We start from the raw sequence: 15943 nt of genomic DNA, 5'->3' as shown, positions 1-15943 counted from the left end.
AAGTACAATGTGTTTGGTGTTAATAATGTTAAATTTTTAAATCATCTTTATTCTGCTTTATTGTGAAGCATGGCCAATAACGACTCTGGGTCTGATCAATAGCTATTAGTGTTAATTATTTATGTATTTTAATAATAAATGCTTTTATTTAATGTGATTATGGAATCAAATTATCTTTAAAATTCTTAATATGACTTTATCCATAGGATTTCCAAATAAAATAATGTTAATGAATCAATTTTAGTCAAGTGTTCTTTATTTTTATTTAGTATGTCGGAGGACTTATGAAATAATTGGAAAAATTTCTAGAAATGACAAAAAGTATTGTCATTAAATATGTAGTATAATTATTATTTTTGTGAGAACTTATAAATATTATAGCACATAAACTGTATAATTTCTTTTATCCTTATAATATAAAAAGATAAAAAATATTTTTATTTGAATTGGAGATGAGGTAATTTTTTTTAGTTAATTAAAATAACAAAAGTTATATGTGCACGGTTAGTTTTTTTTTTTCTTTTATATATATAGGGCCTTTTTGTATGTGCAATGTTGACTTTCTTTAATTTAGTCATAAAACATATAAGATTAATCAAAAGATGAAGATTTAAAATTTACAGTTTTGAAGATAGTAATAGCTTCACACTTTTTATAATGTATATTTTTAACAAATAGTAATGTGATAAGTGTCACACTCATTTAAAATATATTAATACTCATTACATCTTCAAATTGGGTTATTATAATATTATATTACATCTTCAAATTGGGTTATTATAATATCATTTTTTTTCCTGAAGATTGAAAAGATAAAAGAAACAACCCAATATTTAACAGACAATTTTAAGAAATTAATAGAAAATGAATTAACTTTTACCAAAATTTCTAATTCTAAGCTATTTTTTGAAATTTCATCAAGATATCTATTTGGTGTGTGTTGTTTACTATTAAATAATATTTGAAATGATTTCAACTTTCCCAATTAGCGATTTATATGCTAAAAATGAAAGTACATGAAAAGTCTAATTAATAACTATTACTAATTTACTAATGGTTATTTATGAATTTCAATGATAAATGTCTTTATTTGATATAGCTATTGAAGAAAATTATCTTTAAAAATTTTAATATTACTTGATTAACAAAATTTTAAAATAACTTGATGCTAGGAATCAATTAGAATAGAGTGCTCTTTAATTTCACTTAATATGTGGGAGGACACATGAAACAACTTTAAATACTTCAAGAAAAGACAAAAAAAATTATCGACATAAAATCTATTGTCATTAGATTTGTAGTTTACTTTTATTTTTTGTGAGAATTTATTATTATTATTATAGTACGTAAAGTGCATAATTTTTTTTTATTTGTAATATAAAAGGATAAAAAATATTTTTATTTCAATTGGAGATGAGTTAAGTTAATTAAAATACCAAATAGCAATGTGGGTGGTTAGTTTTTTCCGAAGATTGGAAAAGAAAAAAAGTAATTCAGTACTTATTTGAAAATCTTAGCCTGAAATTAATGAGTAGTTTACGAAATCAATTCTTGAAAAAAAAAATTACGAATTCATCAGTAAATTTTGAATATTATTGCATTTAACATAGAATATGACGACAATTTTAGATAGAGAAAATATTTTTAAATATTATTGCATATAACATTAAGTTAATATGATCATATAAATAGTAATAATAATAATGTATTATTATAACTTTCTTAAAAATAAATAAATTACCATAATAAATTTTATATAAATTATTCTTAATTTTAAAATATCTGCGCAACGCGCGGGCACGCATACTAGCTATTAAATAAAATTAAATGATCAATTATAATCATTTATAATTGATATTATAAAGGTAAAATATCAAGTCAATGAAAATTTTATAAATGACATATATAAGACTAATAATTTCAAGTTATGACAGTATAATAAAATTTTCAAGTTGTAACAATAAGAAATTTCAGGTTATAACAATTTATTAAAAAAAAGTTTTAAAATAACAATAAAAAACATTTTTAAAAAATAATAAAAAATAAAAAACGAAATTAGTTGTAGTAATTAATTTGAATACATTAATGATAATTCATAACTTCCATAAATTTAGGAGATTCAAGCTATTTCAAAAATCAGATTTCTTTTTTTATTCAATTTTTTCTCTCTCCTTGATTTTTTTTAATTTCAAAAACCAGATTTTCTGCTTTTGTTTTACATTATTAGATTCGTTTCTTCGAATATTCATACAGGTTGGATACCAACTTCATACATTTTTTTTTTAATTTTTTTAGTTTTTGTCTTAGATTATGAAGTAAAAAACAATCATATATGAATTGGATACCAATTTTATACAAATTGAATACTAATTCTATGGCACTCGTATTTCATGTAATCTAAATTGTTGTTCATTTGGTTTTCAATTAATATCCAAGACTAAAATTGTTTAATGTTAACAATCTGTAATTCATATGTTAAGTTTAACCATGAATATGAATTATTTGGTACTATGTTTATGGATTTTTTTTCAAACTAAAGTCCAATAAAAATGTTGACATTCAAATTGTGTATTGTTAGTATCCAACTTGAGAAAACAGTGCATATTATATATAGTTGGAAGAAAATAGTGAATATTATATATCATCCAAAACTTAAAACAGTAGGAAAAAAACAAATATATATCATCCAAAACTTAAAAAAACTTTAAATACTTAAGAGTCTAAGCTCCGATCAACTATCTCAAATTAAATTTTCGTGGTCTTGGTGTAGGACAATTGCTAGTATCCGGGTCCACCAAATTTGCGAACCAATGGCGTAGGCACATATATGCCAGGGTGTCCAATTGGACACCCTTCGTCGGAAAAAAAATACCGCATATATAAGTAAAATGATATACGAAGTGATTAAATAACATATTTTGGACACCCTTAACATAATAGGTTGTTATAGCCTAGTGGTTTAAATGGCTTGAATGTGTGTTTAAACATCTTTAACTTAATGAGCCAGTGCTCGATTGTTCAAATCTCACTTGGAATAATTTTTTCCCCTTTTTAAAAAGAGTTTTTGTTGTTTAATTTTAGACCCTCTTCGTGAATTTTTTTCCCCTTTTAAAAAGAGCTTTTGTTGTTTAATTTTTGGACCCTCTTCGTGAAATTCTTGGCTCCGCCACTGTTGCTAACAACAGTTCCAGTTACTTCACTCTCACTAATCGCACCATCATTGTTCTTTGTTTTTTCATACTGCCAAATGATTGTGGCGTACCTTTGACGATGATACTTTGCATCAATATCAATGGAACCCATATTAGAAACTCCATTGCAAATGTATTCAGCAAATAAACATGTGTACATACCACAATCACTGAAACAAAAATGAAAGAAAAATAATTTAAGAAATAAAGTGAATTAATTTTTATGATGAAATCACTAAAAGATAAAAATACATACTTTGAACTTGACTCTTGTTAAGGCACATTTGTCAGATGCATGACTTCAAGAGTTCAAGTATTAAGACAGTTTCATACTAATATTATTCATGTTTCATACCACATTCATATACAAATATTAGATAGATGACAAACTTCATACAAATATTTAGACAGTTTCATACCAATATTATTCTTGTTTCATACCACATTCATATACAGATATGAGAGATTTTGAAAAATAACTTCACTGCTAAAAGGTGTATCAACTTTATACCAAAATTAAATCAGTTTCATACCAATGTTAAAACATACTGCATACCACATTCCTAAACCAATATTAAGACATTTTCATACTAATATTATTCATGTTTCATTCCACATTCATAGACATAATGAGAGATTTTGAATGATAAATTTCCTGCTAAAAGGTATATCAAGTTCATACCAAAATTAAATAAGTTTCATACAAATGTAAACATATTGCATACCACATTCATAAACCAATATTAAGTCAGATTCATACCAATCTTAAACATGCTTCATACCTTTTTTGATAAAAATAATAATCAAATTAATATCAATTCCATGATAGTAACTATATGTACATGTGTATGCTTATGTCACAACAATTTTATGTCAAACATTAAAACAAAATTCATGCCACAAATAATATGCATAAATAAACTGTTATAACAAAAATTCTACTAAATTTAATAATTGGAAAATAAATTATATAAAATATTTACCCTAATCACTTTTTTGCCCTTTTTTTATATTGGAATTTTCGAAGTCTCCTTCATAAATAAACTGAGTTTTCTTCTTCTTTCTTGTAATCTGCTTCTTATTTTGAGAAGTACCAACCTTTTTCGCTGGAGTTGCATTCTTGTTATGCGATGGTGTTTGAGTGAATATGTTAAACGTCAGAAGCTCTATTCCAATCGTAGAACTCGCTTCTACTAATATGGGACTCTTTCTAGAAGTATGCTTTGGTTTCTTCGATATGTTTTAATGAAAATCTTGAAAACTTGATTCTTAGTATTGTGAAATCGCCCTTTCTTTCTGATGGTAGATTGAATATTTTATGATTTAGGAGGTGATATTGAGATGTAGAAACAGTTTGAATGGAAGATGATTGATGAGGTGAAAGAGGAATGGGTAATTGTTACAACGGAAAATTTTACTTTTTGAACGTAGGGGTGGTGGGTTACTGACTAGAAGAGGTGTGATGACATTAGGGGTGTGGGTTTGACGTGTAAAAGTTAAAAAGGAACAAGAATCAAGGTAAATTTCCTATAAATGTGTTAAAGATAGTTATGGTAGATTATTTATTCATATCATTTAATAATAAATATAAAATAATAAAATACTATTTATTTAATAAAGTTAAAATTTAATTGATTTTGAAATAAAATGTGATATGTTATAACCCGTAATTAAACTGTTATAAGCAAAAATATTTTAAAAGTAGCTTTAAAACCCGTAATATTGTCTCTTAAATATATATGTGGGGTGATTTTTTCTTTTTGAAATCAATAAAAATGTGCATCAACTATGAGGACTTACTCTTAACATTTTTTTTTTAATGATGATTCTAATTTCTCTAATCAACAATTATACGCAACAACAAAAATAACCATACCTAAGGTAACAATTCATTTACAGTTCAACTGGTCGATACACTACATTCATTTTTTTTAATCATTTTGATATTTCAGTTATTATTTCGATTAATCGGAATACTACGACTTAAAAATAAAAAAAAAATGTTTCTTTTTTGAAAAATCAAAATGAATAATTGAATTTACCTTGAATTTTCAATTACGAAAAATGAGAGAATTTGATCTGAATATTTATATTTTTATGTCCATTAATAATTTCGTCTTCCATATTTCTGCCCAGGAGTATTGCCTTTGGTTTTTATTTTATTTTTTAAATGAAAAATCAACCTTCGTGCATGCATGTTGAGTATAATCTTGACCTTTTTTTTTTCTTAATTGTTATTGCTTTATGAAATTAAAGGTTTCACATAAGTATATTTATAGAAAAAACTGAATAACTATTAAAAATAAATAAATATTTTTTATGATCACTTACAATTGATATATATCAAGATGGTGAAATATCGAGTCATATTATAATTTATGGGTGCAATTAATTTTTTTTGAAAAAGAACCCTCAGATTGAAATTCATAGCCTTTCACAAAAGTTATGATTTGTTCAATCAATTCATTACTTAAAGTTAATCCTTCTGCACAATACATATTAATTATTATCACTATCAACACTCAATAAAAGCGTGCATCAACTATTTATGATTGAAGACTTTCTCTAGTCTACAATATTTTTCAATCACTTTCCTCTCTAATGTTATTTTTAATGAGGACTTTAATTCTCAAATAATTTTTTTTATGAAGCAGTTAAAATAACAACAATAGCTAAAGACAACAAAGTTATTTATAGTCCAACATAGGGGGTATTCACGGGTCGGTTTGGATCAAAACCAAAACCAAACCAACTTAATCGGTTTTAAAATGATCAAAATCAAACCAAACCAAATATAATATACATTTATCGGTTTCGGTTTGGTTTGGTTTGGTTTGATTATTCGGTTATTAACCATTCCCAAAAATAAAAGAAACAATTCATTCAAAATGTGAAAATAGTGACAACAATCCATTCAAAACGAGAATTAGTTAGAATGACTTAAATTACTGAACTTTCGATCACTAAATTTACTATCAATAAAGCTTTAAAATTCACTATATATTGGTCTAGAAGGAAGAGACAATAACATTTTTAGTCCCACAAAGAATTGTCATAGACACTCGTATACATGAAATCAATAAGATAAATGTTTCATCTTGGGCATTTTTGCTTTCAATAAGTAAATTATAAAGAAATTTTAATGAAAATATGTATAAGATCTTTAAAATTGTTTATAAAAACAATATATTAAGTATGTATATTAATAAAATATATGTATATAATTCATCGGTTCGGTTCGGTTATTTCTTCGATTTTTTCGAATAAAACCATAACCAAACCAAATACTATCGGTTTTCAAAAATCTAAAACCAAACCCAAATAAAATTGATTTTATTTTATCGGTTTGGTTCAATTTTTCGATTTGAATCGATTTATATCCAAACCGTGAAAAACTTCAACGTATAAATATACGGCATCAACTTTTAAAAGAGTTAAATATTTTAATTAAAAATCCACCAAAGAATTGGAATTGAAGAATCAAATATTCGATTTTATGGCCACCTGTAATTTGGTCTTCCATAATTCCGGCTAGAAGTGCATGCCTCTCATTTTAAAAAAATAAATGCCCATCTTCCATATTTCTAAGTTATATATATCGGGTATTACTTACTTATGTTGTATGATTAACAAAATTAATGTTTGTTTGGTCAAGAATCCACCTATCATTAAATAAATCAAGATTTAAATAATAAGATTGGTCAACAGTAATTTGATATACATGTAGTTTCAATCAGCCTAATTAAATTATTTGCATATTTCTTCCTCAGTTATTTTCTCATAAGATTATATATATCTGCTTAGTCGTAGATAATGATACAATATGTTTTTTATTCTTAAGATGACACTGTATTTTATTGACATATAATAGATAAATAAGATAGCCACAATTGATAAATTACTAACAAATTGACCTGTTCTATGTCCCATCATTAATTATCTTTAATAGTTCCTACTAATCAACATATGTTGAAAAATTCCATTTTATAAAATTAATAATTATTAGTGTGAATATATAATTGTATGTGTCACGTGTGTTTCACATTCTAATAATTCATATATGACATGTATTTGAAAAAGAAAACACTATAAAACAATTGTTTGTTTAATTAGTACTCAATATTTTTGTTATTTATCTAGGTATTGTTAATTTTTGTATGCATTGCTCTTTCTTCTTATACATATATACATACGAGCCGTATAAATAACCATTCTTTTCTGCTTTACTTTCTATATTACGTAAAATAAAATCTAAATATATATACAAGTATACCTATTTAGTAAGAATTTATGAAAAAGTAAAGAGTAGCTATTTGAAGTAGAATATTTAGGCCACTTATTAGTAGGGAAAAAAAAGTATACAAAGTACAAACCATATTGTTGGGCTGTAATCAACATTATTTATAAATTAATCGACATCACACGTGCAATTGACATGATTTATCATATGAATGCATATATAATTGGTAACTTGGACAAGTTTTTGGGGAAGTGAAGGCATATTTTGAAAAAAGAATGTCATATTCACGATAGGAACAAAATAAAATTCACAAATATAACATTTTTTAAAATCTGAAGTTAATTAATATTCATTCCGTCCACTTTTAATTATCATATTGTGCTTTTCGAAAGTCAATTTGAGTAACTTTCAAAGTTAAATTAGATATATTAAAAAACTATACGAAAAAATATTATAAATTGAAATTTTTTGTATATCAATATGATAAAAGATACATTATAAAATGTTAGTCAATTTTTTTATAATTTGACTCTAAAAAAAGGAAACAATGATGAATAAAAATGGACGGAGGGAGTACAGAATGTTCGTACAAAATAAAATGCAAAAGGGTAGTAGTTAAATGAGGCGACCAAAATAGGATGCCGCGTGAAATTTTTCAATTTGGATCCGAAATTGAATTGGTTCAGATAAATGAAAAATTGACTCGAGAAGGCCCAACTAGAAGCCCAAAATTGAATTCAGATAAATTGATTTTTGGAAGGAATGCCCAAAATTGAATTCAGAACATTTCGGGTCCTCCAGCATAACCCGATTCTTCTTTTGGAGCAATATTTCTCCACCCTCCCATGGCAACTTTTTGGAACTAGGGCTAGAGAGTACGTGAAAGTACAACAATGGCGTTTTGGTGTAGAGTGAAGAATTCCAAAATCAAGATCCTATCAATTCATTTGAAAAGGTGTTATTTCCAATGCCCTCATGGTTCCAATTCGCTCATTGCCAGTGCTTCACATCCTTCAGTCCGAGTTTTCGGTAACTCCAGCTTAACTATCCCGAAGAGTCCGTTCGAACTTTCGCAAAGTGTCAGGTGTTTCGCTGCACCTGTACAGGTACCTAAGTAGTCAAGATCATGTTATTATTTTATGTCAATCGATACGCATGCGAATTTGCGTGTAGTTATCAGTTTAATTGGTTTGGCAGGCGAAGACGAGGAAGGAAGAGAAGGATACAAGTGGTCCCAGATTGAATCGCGAGATCACCGCGGATATTGTTAGGCTTGTACTTGACGAAGGTGATTTTATAATGAACTTCAGCTCTTCTTTTTTCTCTGTCATTGTTGTAGGAAAGTCGATTTTTTATGAAGTTTTTATCAAGGAAGACGCTAAGTTCGTCATAGTATTGTATTGTACTACAGTATATATGTGCTTAATGTTGAGAGAGACTTGAGTTTTGTGGAAATTGATTTCCAAATTTCAATACGGTTGTCATACCGGATGTAATCTCGAGAAACAGGTCTCTTGGGAAAACTCAAAATGCTAATTTTAAAAAAAAAATTCTTTGGAGTGTGAATATTTTACCGGCATATCCATATCTAGAATACTCATTTTGGCATGTTTTGACTACAGTTGCTTAACGGAACAAGAAGTTCCGTGTGATTGTGAATTAATCAGGATTGAATCGTTTGACCACTTGTTTGTTGTGCTAGATGAAACAGATTCAATAGGAACACTTTAGTTGCTTTATTTCTTAATTGCCTTGGCTGAAAACATAGCAAAGCATTTTAGCAGAGAACCAAAATATCAACAAGAGTTTGGTGCTGGGTTAACATGTGCAGAAGGCTTAATGAACATTTGAACAATCTTTATGCGTTACAGAAAATATCAGAATGTGTTGCAAAATTGTTGTATACTGTAATACATAACAAGCATTAGATGTAGTATTCAAAGCATTGTTGCTTTTGAAATTCTGGACCAAACTAAGGACTCCATTCATCAAGTTTGAGATCCTCTATTCCTGAACTCTCCGAATCACAAAACCAGTAATCATATGAATCTGAAATTTGAACTGTAAAGCTGAATATTAAAGAGATTGAATTGGGTCTAAAATCCAGAGTAGCAAATCAATTCTGACCTATTTACAAAAGAAAAAAAAATTTCAAAATTCTGAGCTGCACAAAAAACTCAGCAAATATTTGCTTTGCCTAGACTTCTGTTGACAACCCTGCGACCTACTAATCCAAAGACATGCATAATGTGTTCATGGACCTTTCATTGTACACTTTTCTTGTATTACTCTGCCTTAAATTCCATTTGAAAATAATAAAGGAGCTTTAGTACTTTGGGTTTCAGTCAAGCAGTTCGCAATGTTCGAACTGTTATACTCATATTTCAGAATTCAGTGATGTATTAATTACTATTATATGATAAAGTTTTTGTTCCTTTAGGTCTCATTCTTTGCATTTTTGCAGGTCATCGCGTAGTGTCAATACGTGAAGCTTTGGAACTTGCGAGAAGTCTCAACCTTGATTTGGTGGAGGTAAAGAAGTGTCGATCATGAGACTAATTTAAAAATCAAATCATGAGACTTGGTACAGTAACAAGAGTGATACTACTGATAGGAAAGCGTACTGGGATAAACTAACACGAGCATCAAATTAGTGCTTATTATAACATGAAAACACAATGAGGAAAATAAACTTTCTTGTTGAAGACCTTGTTACCTTGGTATGGTGATGACTGAGCAAGTTGTCAAATTGATGTTGCTCGTTTCTTGTTGATAGGACAGTTGGTCCCTAGATCATTTTTCCCTTTCCTGAATTCTGCACTCTTCAATTCATGTGTTGTATTATTCAATTCCTTACTTAGCATTTCTGGTTTCACGTCAAAGGAGCTCAATATGCCATTAAATGGCGCTAACAAGAAAAATCATAAAGAACTGATTTTATCAATCTGGTGGATTTTTTTTTTGTTTTGATGTCAACTTCTGCAATAGACACTAAAAACTCCATGATTTGAAATTTCCTATTAATTTGATTCTGTTGCAATTTTGGGGCCTTGTGTACATAGGTCGTTGGTGAAATGTGACTGATATCTGTTCATGGACTGAATAAGATGATTTCTAAGAGAAGATTTGCGTGTAAAGACGTCCAGTTTGTAGAAAACAGAGGACTTATTGTTGTTGAAAGAAATGCATAGGCTTTGATGCTACTAGGAGAAGATTATATTGAAAAGGTAGTCTTATTTTAACACAAGCCCTTAATGAGTAGTCTTACAACCAATTTGATGTAATATTGATATGTGAAGATGAGGTGTTTGAATATCAAGTACGTCATCTTTGGTTACTGAAACTTACAAAATCAGGATAAGGAGGACCTACCTACTTCTGTTACTGGACGTTCTATACTTCTCCCTATATATGGGCAAGACAAGTAAGCAAAATGTGAATTAATCAAAATTTCAAAGTTACCAGTCCAAAAAAAATAGTACTCAAATTTCCATTAGTATTCTTTGCTATATACCGAATGGGAGGTCAAATAAGGAAAAAGAAAGTTTGTAAAAGCGAGCTCGTTTTTATATTCCAGATTGAAGATACTTCGAATGTGAAATATCTCTCTAATGTTACCATCTCTCTTGACAAAAGATGTGCCTGGACCTTAATCATCGGGAATAAATAGCGTTGCTGATCCATTTTTCTGTAATTCTCTGTTCCGTTCTTCACTTCTGCTTGTATGTTCAATCCAATATTAACAGGGAAGAAAGAAGGGAAGGGGTCTAATAGGTGTAAAATATGATTATCCCGATAAGGCAGAACCATTTAATGATATGTGGTTCCATCTGAGATGCTGTATTGTAACTTGGGTTTTGTGATTTTGCAGGTGGCACGGAACAGCAAACCACCTGTCTGCAGAATTATGGACTACCACAAAGAAAAATATCAACAACAAATGAAGGAGAGTGCTAAAAAAAGCAAGGCATGTTCTCCGTTTGCGATGCTTTGTTTTTGCAGTGTTGCTAACATCAGTTAATGGTGTTTTATGTTGTACCTGTTTCACCCATTAGCTTTAACATCATATGTATCTGGTATTAGTAGTGAAGTTAAAATTGTTTAAGCTTAAAAACCTACCATGTCTAGTTGAAGCTCGATTTTGAACAAGTCTGATGGAGTCGAGTTCAATGAAGCTACCTCCGTTCTTTTGTTCAAGCTAATTCCTTAAAGTCATGTGACCTCAAGAATTGAAGCTTGGATCCGCTTGTTCAGCTACTGCATCTTTAATGATGATATTTATACTTGATGTATGTTTATATTTATTAAAAGCAGGCATTTTAATCATGCATGTCCTATGCATAAATGGTTTTTCCTTTTCGATGTTGTGGCAGTGTTTTGTTTGCCTTTAGATAATAAGCAAGAATTAGATAAAACTGGCATGCATAAAAATCAGATGTAAAGGGGTACTGTGCAGTGGTTTGCAATCCCTTTGCCTCTGTTTTAATTAGTTATTTTTAACACTTGATTTTTCTTGATATATTTGCAGTCTGAGTTAACTTTGAAGAAGGGGGATTGTAAAGAAGTCCGATTTGTTGGTAAAATTGTAAGTCTCTTGCTTGTTATCCTCCCTTTATACTATTCCCCTGAGCTATCTTGATTTTTCAGAACCAGTTCCTTGGGCATGACTATACTACAATAGACCTAAGACTTTTGTCAAAGTCTGCACAGAAAATTGGTATTTCTTATTGAATTAACGACTAAGCTGATTGGTTTTGGGTAGTTGATTACTTGAGTAGAAGAAACTTAAAAAGGATACCCACCTTTTGAGGAATATAAAACCATGGAAGCACAACACATAATTGAAAATTGTTTTGAGGTTTTGTTATAAAAAAATAAAAAATTGTTTGAGATTCTGCAGTTCTTAGTTACGATGCAACAACAAAACAACATATCCAATGTAATCTCACATGAGTGTCTGAGATCTCAGTCATGATGCATTTAAACTAATTGTGGAATCTCTCTCTCTCCTATAACGCAGGAAAAAAAGGACTTGCAAAATAAAGCAGATACAGTTAAACGGATGATGGAGCGTGGCTATCGGGTGAAGGTACTTGCTTAGCCTTTAAAATACCAAAAAATAAAAAATACAAAAAACAAAAAAAATTTAAAAACCAACACACAGAGGAAAAAAACCTCCAAGTGTTGTGTTTTCTTGTTTGGCTGCATGTATGTTCAAAACTTTCTTTTGCATCATGTTATCTTCTGTTTTAAGAAAAAAATTACAAACAAAAGAGGGGGTTTTTTTTTTTTTTTGGGGGTGGGGGGAGGGGTGGTTTCCAGGGCTTTGGTGTAGCAGTAAGAGTGCGACATGTGATGTGTGTACTGTGTAGAGGGGCGACCCATTGTCCACCTAGTTTCTAAACTTGCTCCACCGACTCTCGAGGATTTGTCGATTATCAAAAATCATAAAATGGTCTCTTCTTGAATGATCTAACTCATAAAAAAGGACAAATGAGGAAAACATGCCTTCATTTTAACTCATGCTTCAACATGTTCTTAGTGGCTCACAAAAGGTAGAAGATCTTATTTAATTGATGAGGTTAAAGCTTGAAGGTAATCAATTGCTTAACTTAGAGATTGAAATTTGAAGACCATCATTTTTTGTGCTTGTCTAAAGAATTTAATACTTTTTAGGTTGACAGGCTGGTTTGGCAATACATGCATTTGAATTTTCCTGAGTTTAACTCGATCTACTTGCATATGTTTCTTGGATTTTTCTGAAATATATCTTTTTTTTTTTAGAGAAGGGTAACTTTATATTCACAAAACAGGCTCATCATCCCAAAAATGATGAGACTAATCAGGTACAAACCACTTCTGGGCAATGCAAAAAGCGTAGAAACACTAAACCATGGTTCTTTACAGTTCTCCTATAAAATCCACAAAAAGTTCTATATCCCTCACCATATCCTGTTTACACCAAAAGTAGAGTAAGCTAAGACAATTCATCTTGATTTTCTGGATGTTGTTATCTTGTCTTCGTAGCATCTTACATTCCTTTCCTTCCATAAAGTCCACCAAGTGCATGCTGGGATCAGTTCCCACCAGTCCTCTTTTCCTCTTCTCCCAATCTCCTTCCAGCTAAGCAAGCCCTTTAGTGGTCTGAAATATATTAAAGCTGCTGTTAGGTAGATGTTGGTTTTCATTACCCTCCTGTTCCAAAATTCATGTCATGTTTTTTTTTTTGTACACTCCTTAAGGAAAAACATTAAGTAGAGGGTATTTTAACTAAATTATCCTTATCTATTATTCCTATCAATTTAATACTTCTTCCTTTTGTACCATATTAGTATCTATTCATAGTTATAAGGGTAAGGCTGGAAACAAACAACTGATTCTGTGGAAACAAACAAGTATTGTGGATTATCTATTTATTAAGTATTTTAGTAAGGATGACAAGTATTTAGGAACAGAGGGAGTACTTTTTTCTATATGATATCTTCTGTGACGATCATTATGGAGCTGAGCCAGTCCGCTGTTGCATGCATGTTTGGAAAACTAGGGTGCATAATAAGCAACCTGGATGTGGGTCTTTTGCTGTTTACCTGAAGCTTGGCTTCGAGAAGTTCAATAAAATTGCATTTGGTACTTTCTGAGAAATCTAAACCAGTTTTGGACAGGGTATTTTGGCAGCAAGAGCATGCTTATTTAAATGTGACCTTGATTCTTGAGGATTTATTGTCTGCAATGTTTTTCCTAAAGCAGATAATGTTGATTTCAAGATAATGTATATTTGGTTCTCCATTAATCAATTATGATCTTTTGTGTTCCTGAACAGTGTACTGCCATGTCCATGGGTAATGAAGGAGAGGATTTGGGAGCAGTGCTATCACGTTTCTCTCCTCTGGTATGATATACTGCTATTCTGTTTATAGCATCCTGTGCGAAGCTATCGCTAATTGGTGTTTTATTATTTTGTGCTGTGCATGGGTGGGTGTTGTTTTCTTTAGATTGAAGATGTTGCTTGTATTGAAAGTGGACCAAGAGTGGAGAAAAAGCAGGCATATATTGTTGTCAGGCATGTTAAGTTTGGTCCATCAAAGAAAGGCTCGGCAAAGAAACCATCAAAAGAATACAGGACTGCCATCTCTGCGGAGGATTCTAACGAATCAGCATCAGTAGCACCTGAAAGTTTTTCAGAATCGAAGCAAAATTGTGATACTTCTGAATCTAGTATTGAAAGTGACGATGATAGCTGTGTGGAAGCAATGACTGATGAAGATGTTGATAACGCCAGATCAGGTTGGAGAATCTCCAGTGCAAATGGTGATTGTGACAAGGTTTTCGATCTTGCAGAGAGTGCAAAGAAGGGTGCTAAAACACTAGGTTCTGCAAATGTTTCTTCAGATCTGCAAAGTAGTTTCAGAAGAGAATCAGGAAACACATTGCAGGGTCCGTCAGGGGAAGAAAATAGGTATAAAAGAGACCCAAGTTTGAGGAGTACAAAGATGGCGGACACCGTATCTGATCTAGGAAGGCAACTACCATTGGACCGGAATACTTTGTCACACACTAGAGACGTTGGATCTCAGTTCCCGAGGAAGTTTCCTGAGCAACATCCTTCTCAGTCTAGTGGTCGAAGTTCTCCATCCTCTGGTTTTGGTATTTTTAGCTCTCCACAAGCAGACAGGAACCCAGGCAAGGAGAACAACGTTGCCACAGAGAATAGGTACAAGAAAAGTGAGCAGTTTAATTCTGGAAGGAACTCTAGTGGTTCAGATCCTAGAGGTTTACCTATGGCTAATGCTGAAGCTAGAAGACCTGATCTTAGTAGGAGGGATGGTCAAGGGAAATACCCGATCTTTGGTGACAGCGCAAACATGAAGCCTAACCACAACTCGGAAACTCAACGCTAAGCTGCAGAAATGATCCAAATTTTGTTTCTACATTTTGAGCAGAGCAAATAATCTGATATACACATTTTATATTGAGGGATGCATCTGATATACAGTACATCTTAGGCTGATTTTCTGTTTTACCATGTCAGCCACACCCTCATTCAGTCGATCTTGATAGTCAGAAGTGTCTGGTACGACATTCATTCTATTGAATATTCTAGTCTCGAAACTGGTGGTGCATGGCTAGAGCCTGTCAGTCTCCCCATCAATTTGTTTGTAATTCAATACGTTAACATCTTATTGTTGTTGGAGAGCACTGAAACAATAGTTCCTCTGTTTCAAAATAGCTGTGTATTACTTGTAGTTTCCCTCTTAATGCTGCCCTCCGATAAAGAAAATAAAAGTATTTTTATCTCAATACATGATTCAGAATAAATTTTCTTATAACCCATTCATATTAATTCTATTTTAAGTACTCCTTTTGATAAGGTTTTCATAATTTATTCAATATTCACATATTAGCTTTTAGAGAAATCGAGGATAGAGATTTCTATTCCCAAGCTCTAACATAATGAACTTGGCGTTATAAGTCAGTTAAAGACATTGTTAATATTATCTTGGTTGATTTAATT

General features: G+C 30.6%; 1 protein-coding gene across 1 annotated transcript; it reads left to right on the top strand.

Annotated features, from left to right (window-relative positions):
• The first annotated feature begins 8227 nt into the window (after nt 1-8227).
• On the top strand, nt 8228-15613 carry LOC125815787 (translation initiation factor IF3-1, mitochondrial). Its single transcript, XM_049495339.1, has 8 exons — nt 8228-8537; nt 8629-8719; nt 9896-9963; nt 11303-11398; nt 11960-12016; nt 12452-12520; nt 14252-14320; nt 14424-15613. The coding sequence occupies exons 1-8, from the start codon at nt 8325-8327 to the stop codon at nt 15327-15329; spliced, it is 1569 nt and encodes a 522-aa protein (XP_049351296.1). The 5' UTR covers nt 8228-8324; the 3' UTR covers nt 15330-15613.
• The last annotated feature ends 330 nt before the right edge of the window (nt 15614-15943 follow it).

The sequence above is a fragment of the Solanum verrucosum genome, unplaced genomic scaffold, assembly GCF_900185275.1.
Source record: "Solanum verrucosum unplaced genomic scaffold, falcon-dt-bn FXZP01000261.1, whole genome shotgun sequence".
NCBI lineage: Eukaryota > Viridiplantae > Streptophyta > Magnoliopsida > Solanales > Solanaceae > Solanum > Solanum verrucosum.
Note: the sequence above shows the minus strand (reverse complement) of the source record. Positions and strands in the feature narration are given on the sequence as shown.

What these genes read in the sequence shown, in the direction of transcription:
- LOC125815787 (XM_049495339.1), top strand. Translation starts at nt 8,325, where the DNA reads ATGGCGTTTTGGTGTAGAGTGAAGAATTCCAAAATCAAGATCCTATCA. An exon ending in TCAACCTTGATTTGGTGGAG is followed by an intron (nt 9,964 to 11,302) that starts GTAAAGAAGTGT and finishes GTGATTTTGCAG; the next exon opens with GTGGCACGGAACAGCAAACC. An exon ending in AGAGTGCTAAAAAAAGCAAG is followed by an intron (nt 11,399 to 11,959) that starts GCATGTTCTCCG and finishes ATATATTTGCAG; the next exon opens with TCTGAGTTAACTTTGAAGAA.